The sequence below is a fragment of the Bacillus rossius genome, chromosome 16 (assembly GCF_032445375.1).
Source record: "Bacillus rossius redtenbacheri isolate Brsri chromosome 16, Brsri_v3, whole genome shotgun sequence".
Classification (NCBI taxonomy): Eukaryota; Metazoa; Arthropoda; class Insecta; order Phasmatodea; family Bacillidae; genus Bacillus; species Bacillus rossius.
Genome location: NC_086343.1, coordinates 5,510,350 through 5,533,562, shown reverse-complemented (window position 1 = coordinate 5,533,562; position 23,213 = coordinate 5,510,350). Strand labels below are relative to the sequence as shown.

Below are 23,213 nucleotides of genomic sequence, written 5' to 3'. Positions count from 1 at the left end.
TGAAGGCAGTTTTTTACAAAGAGACAGTATCTAAACACATTTTCTACATTTGCAATCTGTCAATTGGAATCACACTACACCGCGCAAATAAACCAAAACTATCACCGCATGCACACTAAAATACTGGCTCACTTTCCAACACATTTGGGAGGTCCTACTTCATAAACAGACTAAAAGCCTTTTGTTCCAAACCACCACCATTGCCAATATAAAGAAATACCTAAAAATACAACTTGGCATTCCACCACTAAATTCGGAATCAATAACACCACAAGCAAAGCCAGCAAAAGTGCTCAACAAATTGAAGCTGTCACGTAATGAGTTAAATAAAACTAAACACTGGTGACAGTAGTATCAATAGTCTCTCTACTAAAACACAATGTAATAACTTCACAACCTTCCATTTTTCATTACTTTTAGTAAAATACAATCGAGTGGTTACAGACTGGAGTAAAACATATTATATACTATACAAAGATTAAATAAAATGTCATTACGTACGTATCAATAACTTTACAAACATGCGCACCATAATACTAATTCTGATAATCCGTGCAAATAAGAGTCCAGACCATCTTCAGACGGATGGGCCAGAGATAATAATAGTAAGAATAAGAAAACTTACTTAACCACTCCAACTCAAGCACCACTAAAATTGTGTGGAAAAAAAATTATCAAAATGACACAATACAAGGGCGTTTTAAAAAATAAATAAATATACACACATGGTCCCAGACAATAAATACGATTACGGAGGGGGACAAAACTTCTACGCTATTCGTTAGGGATGAAGACGGCAAAAATCGGGGAGTGGAACAATTCTAACAATGGGAACATGCAAATACAAATAAGTGAAAAATACTAATTCTTGGAACATTTATTATTATATATCGAAAAAAGTCCAACAATAAAAGGAAAGATATGTGCCGCTGCCTTGCGTCTTCTGCGCGCATCCCGGCAAAGCCTGATGCACGTCTCCGGTATACAGTTTCGCGCGGCACGTACGAAGCTCTCTGCACAACATCAACAGCAACAAGCAATGCAAAAAACTGTCAACATTTGAGCATAAAAATATACAAAGCCAAACTTCAATAATACCACATTCATCCGAACTCACCAGCACACAGTTACCGTGTTTCCTCGCATAATCGTCACACATTTTATCCTAAAATCAAGTTTGAAAAGTAGGGGTGCGACGATTACGCGAGAGAAAAAAAAATTGTTAGATGAAGTTATTTATGAAAACAAAACCCATTCATGGAAAGTACGTTTATTTGAAAATTGAAGTTTAAAAGAGCACACCAAAAAAATTAAATTAATAAGTCGCGCAACAAAAACCTTTCTTCAACTTTAAATAGAAAAAACCAAAATTGTGACGCGAACGCAAGCCACTTGAATCTGTGACGAGAACTAATGCGAAACTAGGTATATTGTAAAATTTATGTTGGAAAAGCATGGTGCATGGCTTATACGAAACTTGACAAGGGCACATGGCAATGCTGCAGAGCGTCAAGTTCTCTCACGCTCCAAGGTTGGCTGACCTGCTCTTGTTTAATGGTCGGACATTGTGCACATTGTTTTTTTGAGGTGAGACACAAAATACAAAAAGAATTAACAAAAAAGTATTTCATGTATAAAAAGTAATCACGTGGCGCGAAATTCGCCTACTGTACTGCATGTGCGCGAATTGATGATTTCTGCCAAGTCGGAAACAAAACATCAAAATTCCCGCATTTATCCGTTAATTGCATGCTGTCTGCCTTTATAAAGGTTTTTAAGAATTATTGGTGACTTTTAAGGGGCCTTGTTCAATGAAAACCAATTAAGGACTTTTTAAGGATAATAAGGAGGCTTACGAATCCTGCGTATATTAATTTTCCTTTGGCATCCCCGGTGAAACTACAGTATGTTGGATAATCCCAGGGTGTCTCCAGTTAGTACTTTCGTACTAGATCTAGTACTTTTATAAGTTTTTTAGTGGTCAAGTACATTTACGCTCAGATCTAGTACTTTTTTTTAAATATAATATTATTACAGTAACTCCAATATGTTTTATTATCGAGCGTAATTATTTTTTATAAACTATGGAATGAATGTGTGTGTGTGTGGTGTGATAATTTAAGTTAGAGCATTGCAATGTCATAATAACTTCCTAAATTGTTAAAACCATAACAAATTTTAATTTAGTACTTTTTTTCTTTCTTCAAATCTAGTACTTTTTTCTCACCTAAGTTGGTACGAAATATTTTTTTCCTTGCGGACACCCTGGATAATCCGTCAGAATCGCTAACCCCACACGGCAGAGGCCTGGAACGTTCACTCGTGATTGCCGGTTGCCAATATGCACTCACCACAGCACTAAATGGCTTGGTGTTCCAGGTCCATCTTGTCCTTGAACAATACTGTTTCCTCGAATATGTACTTCTTCAGGGTCTCCTTCGGCAGGTCGTCCAGCTCCATGTCGAACCTGAACGGCTCCTCGGCCACGGGCTGGAACAAGCGGGCGCTGCTTCAGGACAGCGGGTCGACACACCAAAACACTCACCAGCAGGGACACCCGTGTTTCGCGATTTCATTTCGTGTCAAGGTAAATTGGCGACCTAGGTGAAAAACCTTAATTCCCCCCCCCCCCCCCTTCTCACCCTCGCCGGACCACCCCCAAAATTTTTTTTTTCCCTTGCCTCAAAATACATCACGTAAGCCTAAAGACTTTGTCAACAATCAATTGTAAGCAGGTTTGTGTTTTTTTTTTACTGTTCTCCTTATTACAAATCAAAAACAGATCACAGTGGACTTTAAATAATTACTTATATCAATATAAACATTCCAAACTGTTACAAAAATCCCATTTTCATCTAGTTTCAATAATCGTTAAACATGTTATATCAGCTGTTATGTGTCGTGCTGCGCCGCCCCCAGCTACTTGGCGCCCTGGGCGGTTGCCTGGTTCGCCTGTGTGGACGCGCCGGCCCTGCTCACCAGGCATCACCAAAGACAACACTTTATGGTTCTGATTTCAGGCGGTGGAGTTCATAAAACAAAAAAATATATATATATACATATTTAATTAAGAAATTTATTTTTTTTACTTGAATTATCTAAATCATTAAAATATTAACTGTTCAATAAACATGACACCAAAATGTTTCTCAATACCTATTTCACAGAAATGGTGGAAACTTTGACTGTGATGCAGTACGTATTTTTACGATTAAAAAAACAAAAAAACAAATGGGCAACCATTTGTGTGTTTAATTAATATTCACATGTTAAGTGATGTAAATATGACAAATTAAAAAAAAAAATATTTTGGCCTATGACATAAAACACACACACACACACACAAACACACATATATATATGTAAACATATGTACTTGAATGCACATAATAGATCATTAATTTATGATATACCATGTGTTTTTAGGCCAAATTCATCCATATCTTGCATTAAAAAAAAATTTCAGTATACGAGTCCTTTTTCTTGTCAATTACCAAGAAAAAAAAAAAATTAAAACTAGGGATGGGACGAATCCACATTTTGGTCGAATCCGAATCCTTGTTCGAATCCTCAGTGTTTGTCATCGAATCTCGAATCCCAGTCCCACACTAAACTTCACCACATGTTATTAAAAACAATCACACATTTATTTTAAAAAATTACATAGGCCTATGTATTAAAAAAAAAAAAAGAGTATTTATAAAATTGTAAAATAAGTGCATAGTGTATACACCTGATATAAAATAGAGACAAATAACCTTAAAAACCACACACGTAAGTTTGCATCTGTCTAATTCTCTGTTAAATTAATCCTTCCTATGTTTTCAATAAAATACGTTTGTATAACAGACACCATTTAAAAAAAGTTACGTTTTTTCTGCAATGTTATATTATTGAAGGTTGGAAATGATCGAGTAGTTATGCTAATTGACAAAATGCAGCGTAGTTTATCTTATGTTTGTGCTATTTCCGTTACCTTTATAATACAGTTTAGGTATACAATTTTCTAGAGCTGGGCGAACCTCAGTTCTCTGGTTTCGAACCGAACTGAATCGAACCATAGCAAAAAAATTTTGAACCGAACCTCATACAGAAATAATTGTTTTGAATTAAAATGAACCGACCAACATTTCGGTCTTTAACTGAATGGTGTGAAAGAAAGGTTCTCCAGCCATATGTAAAATTAAGACATTATATAGCTTAGCTTTATTAAAACATTGCAAAACATTTTATAAGTAAAGTTTATGCAATAAATAATGAAGGAAAGAAAACAGTTTAGAGAAAATCATTTCACATTTAATTTCTTTAGATGTATATATATACATACTTTTAATTCATGAAGAAGTTCCATCTAAATTTCAAAAAGACTATCTTCCTTTTTCAGTGTACACTAACCTTCATTAAAAAAAAATATATATAAGATTATAAAGATGACGAACATTCAGCATAAGGCCACACAACATATTTTTGTGGTAGACATAACCTAACATTTTTAAAAAGTAAAACTTTTTAATAGGACATTAAAAAAAAGTCGAATGTGAATTAAGTTACCAATCTACATTACAAAACCCGCTGACTGCAGTTGCTGTTTTCTTGGAAGAATGCTGCTCGTCAGAAGAAACTTTAAACATTTTTTGGGGTGGTTCTGGGTCATCTGGGTCGTCATTATCTTTTCTCCATTTGGAAAACTTTAACGACGTAAGCCTGCTCATCGCAAATCACCTCAAGAACAATAATATTGTAAACGTAACGTAAGTCAGTGTGGTTATAAAAATTTGCGTCGGAAAAAAGAAAACACGAGAAATAATGATGGCTGCCGCGACTACGCTAGTCAACTTAGTACCGTACTGAAAAATTTACTGGACCAGTACTTTTAATACAGAAGATTAAATTAATATTTTCAGTACCTGACTGTTATAACCAAAAAGGCCAAAGAAAATAAATACATTCCAGTAATTTAAAATACGTGATTTACATAATCATTTCCTACCGCATTTGTCTTGTGTTAACTTGATCACGTTAGTTTTGCCGAAATACGAGAGTTCTCGTATATGCGCTTTAGTTTAACGTATGGGGTACGCAATCTTTGGTAATTTTACAACACTTCTCGTACATGCACTATAGTTAAAGGTATAATATACAATACCTTTGGCATTTGTACGATAGTTTATATTACGTAGTACGAGAAATGCATACAAAATTCTCTAAAGTAAACAAAAAACAAAGCGCGCCTATATGAAAAAATGCTATGAGAATGAGAGTTATGCGACGATTAATAATTTTTTTATTATTATTTTGTCTGCGCTTGAAACTGTTGAGGCGACAATTATGCGATAAAAGTCGGAATATTACAAGTAATGGAATTTTGTTGTGCTGTTTTGTGAATGATCTCAAATGGGGGTTAGAAAATTATAAAAACGTAATTTTTTTTTAAACGAACGTTCGGTTTTTCGAATATATTTTAAGAGGTTTCGAACCGAACGTAAGGATTCAGTTCGGTTCGAAATTTCCAAACTTCGCCCAGCACTACAATTTTCAATTACTACCTAAATCTCTTAAAAACCCACCTCGAATCCCACCTCGGATCCTACGAATCCTCGAATCCATAGGATTCGGTATATTCGACGAATCCAAGATTCGAAAATCCCATCCCTAATTAAAACATAATAGTTGCTTGTAGTACAACCAACATACAAAAGGTATTGCCACTAAATTAAGCCAAGGCCTCACAGAAAGCTACACTATGTTCGCTGCGCCAGGCGGCCAGACTGGACAGTCTAGTTCGCGATGTCGGAGACATGCATGCCAGTGGATTCGAGTGATAATTCAGATGATGAAAATATTATGCTGGCTCTCACAGTGTGTAAACGTAAAAAGAAATGGGTTCATGAATTTAATATATATATATATGTATATAAATGTATGTGTGTGTATGTATATGTATGTATATATGTATGTGTATGTACACACATACACGAACCTGAAGAACTCCATTTAATGAAGCAATTGTTACTGGGGATGAAACCAAATTTATGGATTATTTCAGAATAAATACAACTTAGTTTGATAGCATCCCCTCGGAATCAAATCCGACCCCGCCTCACTAACACAGACACACCCCCGGCTCGGCGGGCCCCAAGAGGCCCCGGAAGCACGCACCTCATCAGCGGGATCGTAGCACTGCTCCAGGCAGCAGCCTCGGGGCCAGAGGCAGTGACGCCCCACTAACACGCACCTCGTCAGCGGGGTCGTAGTACTGCTCCAGGTAGGGGTGGGCCAGGGCGTCCTCCACGCCCACCCGGTTGCCCGGGTTGAAGGTCAGCATGCGGTCCAGCAGGTCCAGCGCCTTGGCGTCGGCCGAGGGGAACAGCTTGGTCCAGGGCACCTTGGGCTTGAAGGGCAGCGACTGCAGGTAGCTGCGCGCCTTGTCGTTGATGATGCACTCCAGGTCGGCGGGCGTGGGCGAGCCCAGCACGCCCAGGATGTGGTTCAGCTGGTCCAGGTAGTGCTTGCCCGGGAAGATGGGCCGGTTCGACAGCATCTCCGCCAGGATGCAGCCCACCGACCAGATGTCGATGGACTTGGTGTAGCCCTGCAGCACGATACTTGTGCCATTACCCACACGGTCATGCACAGAGATCCGGAAAAATTTCGCGAATTTGTTCGGCCTCGGGGCGGAATTCAAATACAACGATTACGGAGAGGGAAAAAAACTTCCACGCTGTTCGTTAGGGATGAAGATGGTGAAAATCAGGGAGTCGAACAATTCTAACAACGGGGAACATGCAAATACAAACAAGAGAAAAATGCTAATTCTCGGAACATTTATTATTATAGTACATCAAAAAAAAAAGTCCAACAATGAAAGGAAAGATATGTGCCGTTTTTTTTTGTTTTTTGTTGCGCGGCTTGTTAATTTTAATTGTTTGGCGTGTTCTTTTAAACTTCAATTTTTAAATAAACGTACTTGCCATGAATGGGTTTTGTTTTCATAAATAACTTTAAGTAGAATTCAAAGTCATAAGTGTGTTAAACCGATGTTTGCTTAGCCATTGGTTAATTTATTAGCGAGAACAGTTTTATACTTGTTAATTGGCACTAGCTGATTCACTCACTTCTCTCCTAGCCGGGCATCGTTGGCTCACGGTCGTAGAGGGGCATGTCCAATCATGAACATAGTGCGAGAGTGTAGAGGTTTGCATTCGAACTTGCGACTAAATGAATGTGCGAAATTTCAGTATCTCTAGTTATACAGAACAGTTCCTTTTTCCCAATACTGTACATAATTAAAGATAACCACTGTGCTTACGAAACATGACGGATTGTAAGGAGAATATGTACTTTAATTAATGGTTTATCAGAATCCTTAGCTTTTTAAGACTCAAAATTATTATTTTACTATGTCCATTTTAGTTTACCAAATAAATATATTCCAGGGTAGTTACACTATCATAAACTATCATTTGGTTCACCAATATGTTTGGTATGTCCCCTAGTTTTTATGAAAGTGACTAGATATGGGTTTATGTTCATATACGTGGAGTCTGCCATCTTCCTGTGAAAATTTCGTTGCATGGTGCGTGTGCATCGTAACAATTCACTCTCATCATTTTTTCCGTAACGCATATGAAGCAAAACTTCAAAAAAACAAGGTACCTTGCATAATGAAATAATGCAAACCTCAACGTTAACATTCATTGCAAGCTCCAAACAAGGAAATTTCTTACACACAATTAAAATGATTTTGTTGAAAATAAATGATAATTTAATTTTACAAAATAACTGCATGATTTTTACATTTAGATTTAAGGACGGTTTCATATTTGAGCTTAAATGTAATATATGATAAAGCAAACCATCTTTTCAAAACACAGGAAAACCACAATTGATAACACACCACCAACCATTTCCTGTTCTTATGGTCGGCTGCTCTAGATGTGTGTTATGAACCGAATACAAAATGCGTGACACAAGAAAGAGACAAAAATAAATCCTCGGAAGTGCTTTCAGATCGCACTGCTGAAAATCCCATTCCGCAGCTATCAAAACGACTGAAATACGTACTATCAGCAGCAACGACAAATGCAGGGCCTATGCATGCTTGTTGAAAGGAAGTAAAGGAAAAAACACTGGCAGCAACTCTGTAACGAGTTCAGCTACAAAATCTGCTGCAGTGTAAGTAAAAAAAAAACCAGCCTCAAACTGATTAACTTACAAGTACGTATACCGTATTCAAACATAGCAAATTTCTTGAAGAATACGCACGTGGTGAATGGAAAAAAAGAGACCATCCTACGAGGGAACATACCCCACCATCTTAAGATTTGGTAACTTTTCGTTATGATTCCTGAATTTAAATATCCATCCTACCCACGGTCACAGCAAGGCAAGGCATGAACAATGCCTCAAGAGCAGTATTAATGAACTGACTCCACCTGCAACAGTCACGCGGGTGACTGCAGTCGATAAGGGGGGTGTCTGCGACACCACGGGGGTCCCCGGTTCATTTTCGAGTTTTCTTTAAATGCTCGGCTTTATCCTGATAGGATGATGTTACAAGTCTATTTTTAATAGAACTCATAGGAAACTGTACAATTAACGTGACCTGCGCAAATCACATTTACAGTTATGGCCAACGTAACTTCTACAGTTTTAATTTTTTTTTTTAAATGTGGGGATTGAAAAATTATACCTTAAATAAAAAGTGAGCAGGGTCGGGCAAAATGAAATGCCTCCAGGCCCTTGGATACCATCGCTGGCCCTGGTTCACATAACAGTTACAATGGGCCACAGATGTCGAGTTAAACAAGGGTCAAAACGAAAGCTTTGTCCTGAGGTTTGCTAAAATAAAATATTTAATCTGTACTGCAAGATGTGGAAAAATTTATTTAGTAATATTTTAGAACTAAAAGAGTTTTAAGTATTATTATTTATAATTAATCATTTATGAAAAATAATTTAAAGTGTTCATGTAATGAGCCCGTCAATGAAACAGCACGGAGGAGCACGCACCTTGGAGTTGAGCATTATCTCCGGGGCCCTGTACCAGCGGGTGGCCACGTACTCCGTCAAGAAGCCCGTGTGGTCGTGATCGGGATCCGCCACTCTTGCCAGGCCAAAGTCACAGATCTGAAACACAAAGTCATCTTTCAGACCGAAACTCTTTTTATTTTAGACCAACCCACTAACGAGCGCACAATTTTTTTTTGTTGACAAATTCATGTGAAGCATTAAGGGGTCTGCCTAGTCAAAGGTGCAGTTGTGTCGGTGAGGCGGGATGATAAGCGCGACGCTCACTGGTGCTTCTAGCGCGGTGTCTCCTCTGGACTGGCGCGCAGTCTTCTCGTCGTCACAGGAGAACTATACATGAGCGGTAACCGTAACATTACATAGCGGAGAAATGAAGATAAAGATGTAATGCAAGTCCCTTCGGTGCTTTCACGAGTCATGCCTAAAAAATGATGAAAATATATGTTTTAGCTCTTTTCATACTTCTAAAATTACAGTCTGAAAACTAAATAAAAAAAGCAGAACCACTCGTCTGCCCGCAGCGTATTCTTAAAATGTTTTTCCTAAACAGACCCCACTCGGATACTTGAAGCAGTTTTAGTTAGATTTAAAAACAATACTACTTATTGTAGCCACTACCACAGTGAGACTTTTGGAAAAAGTTTAGATATAGACCTCAAAACCATAAACTCAAAAAAAGTATGTGTACACACACACACAATTCACAACTTTTGGGACATGATAACTGCCACAATATTTCACAAATACTTCCAAACTGATACCTAAAATCTAGTAGTGTAAAATCTCGGTCGGGTTCGTTAATGGGCTTTATCTGACCAAAGTTGTAGAAATGGGGAAGGTTTTTTAAAAAAACAGAAAAATTGCTGTAACTCCCATAATGTGGAAAATATCCCTTCCATTTGAACATATAACTCATAGGAGGGATACCAAAATCTTTTGTCTGAACAAATTTTTTATATGGCCAACCATAACTGCAAGGGGTTAAAAAAAAACAAGGGTTGGAGGACAAAAAAAATTGTAACTCCCTTCTTAGGCACACCAATTTCATTCCGATTGTTTGTAAATCTTATAATTTTTAACTTAAAGTTTGTCTGTTGTGAAAGTATATAACGAGATGGAAAATTTTTCCAGTTTTGCAGACAATATTCTAGAGAAAAATTTCCCAAAACATATCTTTCCTGGAAAACTAACATCTCTATCTGTATCTATCTCTCTCTAAACATTCATATATACACACTCACATAAATAAAATTTTACCGTCAATAATTACTACCGAGGCAATTTTGAAAGGTTTGTAGGACTTCGAGAACATGCACACCTTAGAGAGGAACCCTTTGTGTTCAGGAGATGTGGGCTGAGTCACTATCTACGGGAGGCGGAACGGTATCAGTGAAGTGGTTATCATTCGCAATAAACGTTATCACATCCAGCACAAGGAGGCCACTCAGCGATTACCAGCACCTACGAGTGGTTGCGCAACTCGCCAAACACTCCAAGCCCCACACGTCTCAAATGTGTGACTACCGTGTGTGCCTTCCCACTAAACAGCAGCTTGAAAAGCTTTAGCAGGAAAAAATTTATCTTGGATCTGCTTAATATTTACACTCAAAAAAATATTTTATTTGCAATTCAGCCACCTTTTACCATTTCACATAACGACAAAATGTGTAATAGTTATTGTAAGTTTGTTCCTAAGACTTCAAAAGAGTATAAAGGAAAATCTACAAACAGAAATTACTAACTTTACCCGAAAAAAAAAAAAAAACATGGTACGCCAGCATTGCAATGAACAAAGACTAAACCCAAGTACAATTAATGGGTTATTGAGACAGGGTGAACCTTTTTATAACCAGTTATTTTAATTTAACTGACATATATATTTCCTAGACTATTGCCTGATCATTCCTGAAATTCATAATTCTGAGAATATTCCACGTTCTCTCTGTTTTCCATGATGCTGTTAACTCTATTTGAAACTTAAAAACACAACCCTAAAATAAAAATTTTTTCATTTTGATTTTATCTAGCGAAGTTCTCCACTTTGAAAATGCATATATCAGCTTAGAATGAAAACTATATGAGCTTAGAATTTTATCTTCTTATCTAAAATAAAATATATATGCATGTATCTCAACTGTTTGTCAGCCAAAAGGGCACTCTAGAGATAGCTAACAACAAAACCAAGTTAACCATGCCAAGTGAGAAAACAATGATAATTAGTAAAGTTTGTGATTCCTGAGATGCCTATGAGGTTTGCATTCTAAGCCACAATACAGTGATTTTGTTTTGTTTGAAGTGATGATGTGAGACGTGGCAAAACAGCGAACACAGTTTGGTTGACATGTCTTGTGAGACATGCCGACTTGGCCACATACACTTCTAATAAATGAAAGTTGATGACCCCGTGTGTCCACACAAATAGGTGATAAAAATTTCCCAGACTTTTCCCCGAAAACAATTACAAATTTCATCAGATAATTTTTTTTGGATAATTTACTTGTTTGGCAAATTTCTGAAAGAAAGAAATTAACTCCTGTGTCATCTGCCCGCACTGGCTGGCCTGGTTCAAACAAAACCTTGTGAACCTGGGTGATAACAGACTGGAGTATTTATTATATTCACCACTTAAATTACTACTACTAGAAAACTGACATGACTTTTCCCACATTTCAAGTAAATTCCCTAACTTTCGCTGACCAATACCAACTTCCTTGCCTTGTTGATATGTTGAAAAACCTGTACATGGTTCGTACCCTCTTGTGCAATCAAAAATTAAAGTTTGTAAGAACCCCCTCTACTTCAGCACCTTCACCATCAAGAGGCAGAAAACTATTGTAATATCACAAAATCCCTCAACAAAACAACAATGTTGAATAATAATTAATAAATGAACAAAAAATATTTTTTTTTGGGTTAGTTAAATTCTTACAGGTAAGCCTCTATTGTCCGCAATTATCTCTGGAACACATATCGGACCCAAGCATAGTGTCTATCGGAAATTAGTAGCCCCAACATTCGATTCCTAATTACATTTACTTTTTTAATTCCAAAGCGAGACAGTGAAATACACCTAATTAGTTTTAAGGTGAGATACAAAAATACGAAAAAGGAATTCAAAATCTTTTTTTTATGTACAAAATCTAATCACGTGGCCAGAAATTCACCAATTGCACTGCACATGCGCAAAGCGTTGTTTGCAGCCAGAGTCAGGAACAAACGGAAATTATCATACCGGCACTCATCTATGACTTTCGAGCCACCAATCTTTATGAAGGGTATTGAAGAGGCACACTCACCTTCAAGTCGCACGTCGTGTTCAGCAGCAAGTTGCTGGGCTTCAGGTCTCGGTGCAGCACGTTGGCCGAGTGGATGTACTTCAGTCCTCGGAGGATCTGGTACAGGAAGTAGCATATGTGATCATTGCTGAGTCGCTGGAAAAAAAAAAAAAAAAAAAATCTATCACCTTCGGAGACCACACGCCCACACGTCAAATCCAAAGTTATATCTTACACCGTTTTTATTCCACATGGCTACAGGCTGCCTGCGTTCTGGATTCACATTAAACTAAAGCTGGTTCGAGCTTAAATTGAACAGTTTCTGGGGCCCTGTTTAGGATTTACTTTCTGTATCCTCCTGCGTGCTTCAACATCACTGTCCTCCGGTCGCTAACTAACGAATACAATCAACCTTTTTTCGTTTTTGGAACTTTTTAACTGGAAATTTTTTTTTGGCACAGTCGCAGGTAATGGCCCACAAGAAGGATTGAATGAACTTCTTTGTTCCGAGGACATGGTCCTTCTGCCTGTACCGTGAGTTCAAGTGCAACCACGGGATTTAATCGAAAACTTACCGTTTAACATTCATCCTTCGGTAACTGCGAACGGTCGACGTGATGGTTTAGAAATCAGTGAAGAGGTTATGTGCTACTTGTTTTGTAAATTCTATAATGCACATGCTTTTGTGGTCGGAAGATGGCCGCCATGCAGACTGTGAATTTTCTTCAAGTATTAATAAAAATACGTTAATATCAGTTTTGTGTCCGAGAGACATTATTTTCAGTAATGAATCGTCAACAGTAACATTTCTTTGGAGCTAACATTATTTTTTAGCACCCAAATGAGTCATGCAAGTGTTTATTAATTCCACTCCGGGCCTGATATTTGAGCTAGTCGCGGTGTGGGATGCGACAATCCCCACAGAAACAGAACGGAACTGAATTGAAATTACCTGGGTTTTCAACAGTTTGTAGAGGTCTGTTTCCATGAGACACTGAACTATGTAGACATCCCTCATCTGGTCGATGTTGGTGGAGCGAAGGATGTCCCGAATGTCGATGATCTGGAAAGAAACACAACTTTTGGCTGCAGGACGGGTTACCTGACACGAAGGTTGCCGACACTGTTCGAAACAAGGTCAGACTTTTTTATAAAAGATTCCGCAAGGAACATTCAGACTTTGTTTGACAGCCGAATATGGAGCAGTGAAAAATAAAAACCCTTATTCATGTAACATAATCTGATTTCATCCTTTACCCATTACTAATTTTGTGTACGAATACAATGCTTACAGAACTAGTTAAATTATTTAGTTTATCTATGTTTATGTTATACGTGTTTTTGAAATGTTTCTCTTTGTGCTCAATACTGTACAGTGCTAATATAAAGTTTCATTTTTGTCTTTAGTGGTTGGTTCAAAAACTAAGAACAACAGTCTAATGGATATGTAAGTTTTTCCGGCGCCATATTGTCGAAACAAGTACTATAAAAAAAGAGAATGGTGTAAACTGGATTTTTTTCTGTACATCCAGAATACTGATTAGCTAATTAAGTCTCACACTAAGTAGGAAAATATAACATTGATAGCAATATCAGTTTTACAGATTATTAGTAAAAAAAGGCATGGTTTGTTCAGATAAGTACCCATCGTTACTGTAATGTCTGAATTAATTCTTTTAATCATAAAAAAACTATTAGTCAATGTTTATCTTGATCGTTGAATGTTAATAGTAAATATTTAAAGAATAATAGATGTGAAATATTTTGATATAGGTAAGTAAGATATTTAGACATATTCAACTGAAATCTTATCTAAAACTACATGCAGCAACATATTGAGAACCACTCATAAACTCTTGAAATACTTCAGTGGTCTTGATAATTCTTTGCAAGACTGAGCAAACAACTGGAGGTAATACAAAATGAAAGAAACAATATTAGCCAATTACATGAACTTTGCAAACACAACATGAATACTGCAAAATATTTATGGACACTTATAAAATTAAATACCATTACAATTGCCAAAATTTTATTGCATGTACATGCATGTACATATTGTAATCATTTTACTTAACGAGAGAGTGAGGCTAGCATGTCTAGAAATCCTACACAGTTACATACTGTAGGAAATTTTTATGTATAAAAGTTTCTTCACAATCTACAAAATCAGAATACAATTCTAGTTCTTATAACCACAATCACTTGCTTTAATGTGTAATGACATTCACTTACTATTAAATAATTAAATACAAGTATTAGTATACTGAATTTACATAATTTGTATTATGTTATCTATGGCACTCAAAAAATACATAAAGTAATCTGTATACTATAAATTCACGTATTTGATTTTGTTAGGAAAATGTAATTTAAGAAATAATTATATGATGTACACATAGACTTGAAGGTTAACAAGGTAAAGAATGAGTATTTGTAAAAATAAAAACAAAGTCAGAATGTTCTTGGTCGCATCTGCCTAAGAAAAAGTCTCACCTTATCTTGAACAGGGTGTAATAGCACAATAAACGGGTTGTCATTTCATTTGGAGCACCATTAACGTAATGTACTAAATGCCAGCGATATCTCATTTTCAATATGGTTGTAACACATGGCAGTGATATCAATATTCAATTGTATAGGGTACATGATGTTTTAAAGAGATTGGAAATTGATGGCTGTATACGTAACTAATATTTATTTTGCAGTTATTGGTCTCTCAGATATTATCACAAAAACCACATTTAACATTTAACACCACCAAAATCAACTTTATCAATAAGAATATTAAGAAACTTGATTTTTGTAATGCAAATGTTATAAAAATGTTGCAAATATCAATAAAAAATCAAGAATACCGATCACGAATGTAACATAATTTGATTACAAACTGTGATGAGAAGATCAATATTACAAACATTGCTCTTTATTATTTCACCATATCACATTTGCGATATTTGAAAAGTATTGTTTTGAGACTGATGTATTGACATACTGCATCTTAATTGGTGAATGTTGGTTATCCCTATGAAATCAAATGGGTTATATTATGTGTGTGCAAAAATGAAGGTTACTCAGTTTCACATTTGTAAGTTACTAGCTGAAGCACCCGGCGTTGCCCGGGCTAAACACATCGTAATACAAGGAACACCACTACCAAGTTTTAAATCTTTAGGACGTAAACATGAAAACGGGGAAATTATGATTTTAAACCTCCATTGACTGCACAAACTCTGTGCATCAAGGCAAAACAGGGACGCCAATCTTCAGCTTCATTCTGTGGGAAGGCAGGCAACCCCTAGACAAGACATGACGGACACACCAAACGATAGCGCGTTACAAATTCAAGGCAACGCCATCTATCGACGAAGTTCTAAATAATTATCAGCGCCTTTAGTTCGCTAGCAGCCCCGAACTTCACCAAGCGGATGGGTTTCGCGTGGTGGACATAGAGAAACGACACAAACTCACTGTTTGCGTGTTAATGATCTACCTCCAATGATTTTGTATTATTAAACTGAACTTACTTTTTTTTCCTCACACCCTTAGGGATGGAATTTTCATAATTACATGTAGTCTGTGCCACTCTCCGGCCCATACACTATCAATGTGCAAAAAAATTACGTCAATCCATTGCTCTGTTGCTGCGTAAAAAAACAAAAAAAAAAACAGGAATGACAGAGGAACAGCTTGTTGCTTTTGCGGAAAATCCCACGAACTTTTCACCCGAGCAATGGGCCTACACTTATTCAATACCTAGAACGAAATGTTACGCAAACACCAATAAGAAAAACCACTTTGGCATTTATAATATTAGTAGGGATTTTGTGCCATTTTTGTTATATTTGCAATAATTTTTGAATGCAGTAGCCAGGTACAGAGCACATCCACGGTCTTCACGACGGTGACTAAGGGCCGCACCTACCCGGGCACTCACACGGTGTGCAGAGCTTCAGGAAAAACAACGCGATTTTGAAACTGCTCGGGATATCAGAGTTCACATCTGTTTACAAAAAAAAGCTTTTAAGAACACACCGAGAGTGAATGTGTAGTCCTGTTTCCGTATTTCGTATTCAAACTGCATGGAACGCTCTTTGCGAGGGACTCACGTTACACCTTTATCTTCATTTCTCCGCCATATAATGTTATGGTTACAGCTGAAAGTTCACAGTTGTCCTGTGCCAGAAGACACAGTTCACAACCTTGCGCTTACGAGGAGACACCGCGCTAGAAGCACCAACGAGCATCGCATTTATAATCATGCCTCACTGACACAAATACACCTCTAACTAGGCTGGCCCCTGAAGTGGTGACCCTTCCATTTAACTGTGGGATAATTAACGTACCTATCCTACTGACGACACTATATGTACCAAGTTTTTCGTGCCTAAAAACACCATGAAAAATGAACTTTTAGGCTTTTATTTGCTGTGGAAAAAAAAAATACTCGCGTGCAAAAACCATAACAAAATTACTATAGGAAAATTCAAAGGTTGTTGAGTGCTGTTCACAATCAGAATTTTTTTTTTAAACTCTAGGATGTGACAAGAGTGCCAAAAGGGGGGCAATCGTGTTTGGCCACGCCCATGGCCATACGGTGCGTGAAGTTGCTGGATTAGTTGGTGTTTCGCAGCAACGTGTCTACAAGCTATGGTGTAGGCCCTACATGTGGCAATGAAACTCAATCAGAATTGTGGTCAGAAAAAGAACCTGACTTGAGGGGGACCGGAGACGCGTTTCACGGCTTGTGAATCAAAATTTGCTTCCAAACCTGACTGGAATTGCTGCAGTCAGTGAATGAAGGTCCATCCAGACCTTTTTATTTTAGAGAGAACATAGCGACGAGAACTGCGTGCAGTGAACAATGTGTAGTCTGTCACCTCGCAAGAGGCCATTTCCTCACACAGGCGCGTAAAGCTGCGTGTCTTCAATGGCCTGTAAATCATGTAACGTGGGCAGTAGCTGACTGACGGAACATAATGCGGTCCGGCGAATCACGTTTTTGCCTGTACTCCAATGACGCACGTCGTCGAATGCACCGAAGGCCAGATGAAGCATTTCATCCCGGAGGTGTGCAAGGTCAGGTCCAAGCCGGAGGCGGGTCAGTGATGTTTCGGGGGTGTTTTTCGTATCATGGATTGGGCCTGCTCACTGCAGTGACCAATAACATGAACCATTGTTTATTTAAACATACCCGCATAACCTTATGAACTCACTTCACAACTGAGTTCAGGTGTTTATCAAGTCCGGAGGCGGAGTGACACGGTATTAAACGATGCTTGTATCGATTTCTGCAGGGGTACTTATGATGAACAAAATCACAACCTCCACTTAAAGAGGTCTCAAGGTAGGTAGCTGAAAACAGCTGACAAATGTAATAACAGTGAAAACACTCACATTTTCATGTTTAAACCTGGTTAAAATCTTGATTTCCCTGAGCGTCCTCTGACAATACGTCTGATGTTCGAAAGGTGAAATCTTCTTGATTGCTACTTTTGTCTTTGTAACGTTATCATAGGCTGATCTGGAAAAAAAAGAAGAAAAAAATGGTTAGAAAACAAAAATTATCAATAGGCTTACAATAGCTATAAAATAGCGTAGTCTTAATTGTATATGCTGAAAAAACTATGGCTATTTTGTTGGTTAACATAACTACCTAAATAAAAATAATATATTTTCTACAATTACCTTCAAACATTACACAAATTGATGCTGTGAATACTAAAATTCACAAACAAGATAATTTACAGGCAAAAAACTGCTTGCAGTAAAATAACAGTTGTTAAAAAAATTACACTGTGTTACAATTGAAGATACAAAAAGAACATTTTTTTTTGTTAAATCACTTTACCAGAGAGCTGATAACATAAAACATATCTAGAATTGAAGGTAAAAGTTCCATATCATATATCCAAGTTCATCCCTTGATCCTATGGTACATGATGCTTGCTGTTTTAATTTAGTACGTTGAAAGTTCCTGGATGTAATAAATATTGCGATATAGGTAGCAATGGAATATGATCGTAAGTTGAACACAAAAGAAAAAAATTTCTACAAGACCTGACACAAATGGTTTGCATTGTGATATTTGAATTTGTGTTTGGTCAAGATCTCTGGGCATACTAAATTAAAACTGCAAGCATCATGTTGAATATTACTATAAAAAGCAAGGGTGGTCTAACCACTGTTTGGCTCCGGCATCCAGGAACCTGGTGTGGATCTGACTGGACTTAAAGACAAGCAGAGCTGCCTAAAAATAAAAGGGGGGGATTGTCTGTGAAGTCCGTTTATGGACGATAATTTTACGCGATAACGTGAGTAGAAGAGAGAGAGATAGATGTGTCACAAGCCGATCATGCCTCTCTATCGCTTGTTCCGCGCTCTCGTTTGCACGCTCGGCTCAGGCGGAACGTGACAATGAGTCATGCTTTTTCGTGCAAGCAGCCAGCGTTCATCGATTTACAAGACGATGTCACAACAAAACTAGCATCTATGGGGAAATCTGAAATAAGTCTCTTAGGCTCCATGTACTCAAGTTTTGCAATCAACCATAGAACACGTTTGAGGTTACTTTAATGAACAGCATTTTCCAAGCAGTAAATGGGAACCATATTCAACAGAAAAAACTATGGTTAGATATTATATGCAACCAAAGCAACAGGTTCGAACTACCGCAAATTAAAATGAGACCTGCATGAACTAGACAAAGCCCTTTACAAATGTGTGCCAGAGGAAGCTCTGGAATTGTACCTGCAAACGATAACATGCCGTGGGTAATTATCGGACGTCGCAGCTTTTTAGAACGGACAGAAAAAGAATCGAAAAACATGGTTTTCACACACTACACACATCCCTAAATTTACTCCCAAGGGATGGTTTAATAATTCCTACTAGTTTGTGGAAAAATTAAAATTTTATATCCTACATTACAATAGCTGTGCTTTTACGCTGCCACCACAATTCATTATATAGCAGCGATAAATAAGAATATATGTTTTCCATATACCAGAGAAGTTCCTGAATTAACCCTCCAAGGAAAGTTTCTCGATTCCTAGTGGTTTGTGGAAAATATTTTACAGCTTACAATACAATACATATGTATTCATGCAATTGTCGACATTCATTGTTTGTGTTTACCAGTATGTGTGTGTTTTTTTTGAAACTTTTAGACAATGTAGGTGTTGTAATAATAAAATTTGTTTAAATAACAACTGTATTATAGTTGAGGAATTTTTAATGCTAGTATTTCATGTTTATTGTTTTATTAGAATACAGTATTGTTTGTTATGTTACACTGCATTTAAAGTATGTACTATTTTGAGTCATGTTGTAAGGAATGAGTTTGATAGGAGCCTAAAATTTGAACTGAATTTATAATGTCATTCATTTTCTGTGAGGAATACATACTGTGCACTGAAGTAGCTGACACATTGAATTTTGCAGTCTTTCCGGGGAATTCTCTGATTACAGCCATCGTATATTCTGTGTTCGTTATGGCTGGTGTTTCATGTATCCAAGTTTATCCCTGTATCCTGAAGGCTTGATCCAGTGGTACATGATGCTTGCTGTTTTAGTTCAGAAGTTAGAAGATCCTGTATATGAAAGAAATTGTGAAATAAAAAAGAATTATGATTGTAAGTTGAAAAAAAAATTTCCTTTTTATTCGACTTACGTTCATAATTCATTATTATATGACAATATTTTGTTATGTACAGAATCTTCTGACATACTGAATTAAAACAGCATGTTTCATGTACCACAGGATCAAGCCAACAGGATCATACCATCAAGATCAAGCCTTCAGGATTCAGGGATAAAAATTAATAAATGAAATGTAAAAATAAGCGTATTTTTAATTCTCCATAGTTGGCTACAGTTGTGTTAAACAAAGAGATACATGATTGTGGGTAAAAATGAATGGCGGTGACAGTGTGAAAACACAGGAATTGTAATGTAAGCTATAAACAATTATTCTTCACTAGTAGGAATTAAGAAACCATCCCTTCAGGGTATATTTAAGGACGTATGTAATGTGTAAAAACCCTGTTTTCCGATTTTTTTTGTTTCCGTTACAAAAAGCCGCGAAGTCCGATAATTACTCATGCTGTGTAACGCAAGAGAACATCATAATCACTGAGAAAACTTGGCAAAGAGGAGTAATTATACTCTTAATTGTCATGCACACTGTACATTACTACTGGCAGTTTTTGAAATAACACGCTACTAGACTAATGGATAAAAATAAAGCTTTAAAACTATTCAAAATTCCGTACAAAGGCTGCATAATATTTAGAATGAATAGATACCAGTGTCTATGCATTGAATAAACAGTATTCATAACGGTTAAAAACTAAAATAGTGGCCAATAAAATGATTAATAACACACAGTAAACGAGAGTAAAAAATACTAACATCATTAAGCTTGCGATATTGTTTCTGTACCAGTGGTACGTTGAAAGAAAATAAAGAGAATACAGAGCAAAAAAAAAAAGTGTCATCCTTATTGCGAAACACATCAGAAAATCATCGGAATGTACCACAAAATCGTATGGTATAACGAAACACTGATCTTTCATCCGTGCCCTACCTCAAGTAGGAAAATAATTTTAAAAATCTGCACCTAGCTCAATCTTTTACTAAAACTCCACCAGGTATCCGAATAAGCCGAAATAAATGTAAACAAACAGACGATACAATTCTAGCTACTGTTTTGACAACTGCCACCCACTTGTTAATATTTACAAACGTGAATAAGTATGAACGGGCTTATATACTTACACAACCATTCCATAAGCTCCTTCCCCAATGTACGAAAGGCTTGTGTATCTTGGTCCTACTTCAAATACTTGTCCTCTAACAATTTCTGCGTTAGGATTACCAGACGAAGCGACACCGCCTTCGGCCGCCATTTTACAATTTACGGCACTCCATAGAACGTTTATTTCTTTCGAGGTTCGCTATTGCTCTGCATAAAGACGTCATACATTCAGCCAGCGGCTGTGATGTATATATAATTTAAAAAAAGTTATTTTGTACCTATAATTCAGTTTATGATTACAATCTGCATTTGGTGCTGGGAGTAATTACATAAATCCAGGCGATAAAATGTTTCTTTATAAACAAGTTGTTTTTACACTAATTGTTTTATTTATTATTATTTTCTTAGTTAAAGTAACTTTTAAAAATAAATTTTTGGTATATGTTTTTTTAAAAAGAGATCTTCTAAAAAAATGGATTAGAGCAGCGGTTCTCATTTTTTTCGACCAAGGAACCCTATGATCATCTTTTCTTTTGGTAAAACCCCAACTCCTTCAAAGAAAGTTTTTTGACAATAATCGTGCCTGCTTTATATGACTCACGGAACCCCAGGATTCCGCGAGAACACCTTTTGGGAACCGCTGGTTTAAAGAGTACCCCTAATATTCTTTTATTATCCTGTAAAAGAGTGTTTTTTTTTAAAATTCACTTGATAGTGGGGAGAGTTTGATGTGGGTCTGGCTCTCAGCTGGTTGATCCGATACTGATCTGTGCCCGGATCACCAACTAGCATATTTTACCGTGCGTTAGTGTATGAGAATTCCCAGGGGTGGGATTTGGCCAAGTGGTTAGAGAAAGCAGATCTTTTCCAGGAAGAGTCCCCTAAGATGTAGTCCATTCAGGATTACTTACTTAAATGAGTAAACGAGGGTTTGGTATTTTATTAGGTTTATTACAAGCCCTGTCCTGATACCTAGCCTATGTCGCACAGGAACCGAAGGCTCGTCCAGGTGCATCGAATCTTGTCTACACACAGAAATCGCCTAACCATCTAACATGTCCCTGGCATGAGCGAGACTAAGGTCACACCTGAAGCTGAATGGTAGATAGAGAGCGCCGCGATAAGGTGCGCAGAAGGCAAATTATTAATCGATTAAACAAGAAGATAGAGTATGGTAGTTTGACACAGTTCATAGTTCCGGCCACGAGGCACCTTAATTAATGGTCACACGACTACACAAAAACATCGAATTAAAAATTGCAGTTCCTGCATCCCCCAGGTCGCAGCATATGGTAAAGGTGGCACGAAGACAGATTACACTTACAATTACAAAGTCCGCATCTTGACGCAGAGCACAGAATGTACAGCATGTGATTTAATTAAAGGAAAAAACGTGTTCTTGCAGAAGCCTGGGTAGAGAGCCCCCGTATGATCGTATCTTACGTGGTCACTACACGGTCCATCATAAAGTCCTAGGTTTCATCTCTTGTGTAATTTATAAACCTGGCTTACAGTTCAGCTAGTGACAGGGTCGAATCGCTGTATACCCATCCTGGTTCCTGTTCTCCATGGGTTCTCGAAATAAGTCCTGGTAAATGGATGGTTACTTGCTGAATACCATTGGCGATTCCCTCCCCAAAATCCCTGGTCTGTGTTTAAAAGAAAGAAAAAAAGCCCAGGTAATCAATTCTGTATTTCTTAAAATATGTCCAACTAGATTACGGGGTGCATTCCAAAAGTAATGAAAATAGATTAAAAAAACAGCATATTTATAGAAAAAAATTTAATTAAATGTTATATCCTTGAGAAACTATAACGAGGTTCCAGCGATTTTTCCACGCTTCATATCAATGGGTGAAGTCATTTTCTGTAAGTATGCGGAGCACTTGTCATATTTTTTTGAATGTTTTCGATTGTTCCAAATTGAGTCTCCTTGAGATGCATTTTCAGCTTGGGAAAAAGGCAAGTATTTGGGCGTGTAAGGATTTGTGAATCGTATGTTTTCCCGACGAAATAAATAAGACACTTGGTCACAGTTAAGTTTTCATTTGCCAATTAAAACATATTGTGTTCTTTGTTACACAGTGCCAAGGGACAGAGCCAGAGCCAACATTTATTAAATTAATAGTGCACCCCATTAACCAGCTAAA

General features: G+C 37.2%; 1 protein-coding gene across 1 annotated transcript; it reads right to left on the bottom strand.

Annotated features, from left to right (window-relative positions):
• Window positions 1-862: 862 nt before the first annotated feature.
• LOC134539846 (mitogen-activated protein kinase 1) lies at window positions 863-21,235 on the bottom strand. The gene is made up of 8 exons (XM_063382152.1): window positions 21,084-21,235; window positions 17,703-17,829; window positions 13,258-13,368; window positions 12,327-12,461; window positions 9,013-9,129; window positions 6,236-6,592; window positions 2,352-2,490; window positions 863-1,013 (listed from the first exon to the last, which is right to left on the bottom strand). Exons 1-7 carry the CDS (start codon window positions 21,212-21,214, stop codon window positions 2,359-2,361), a joined length of 1,110 nt encoding a protein of 369 aa, XP_063238222.1. The 5' UTR covers window positions 21,215-21,235; the 3' UTR covers window positions 863-1,013; window positions 2,352-2,358.
• Between the last annotated feature and the right edge of the window lie 1,978 nt (window positions 21,236-23,213).

What these genes read in the sequence shown, in the direction of transcription:
- LOC134539846 (XM_063382152.1), bottom strand. Translation starts at nt 21,214, where the DNA reads ATGGCGGCCGAAGGCGGTGTCGCTTCGTCTGGTAATCCTAACGCAGAA. An exon ending in ACAAACTGTTGAAAACCCAG is followed by an intron (nt 12,462 to 13,257) that starts GTAATTTCAATT and finishes TTTTTTTTCCAG; the next exon opens with CGACTCAGCAATGATCACAT. An exon ending in ACTACGACCCCGCTGACGAG is followed by an intron (nt 2,491 to 6,235) that starts GTGCGTGTTAGT and finishes CGCTTGTTCCAG; the next exon opens with CCCGTGGCCGAGGAGCCGTT.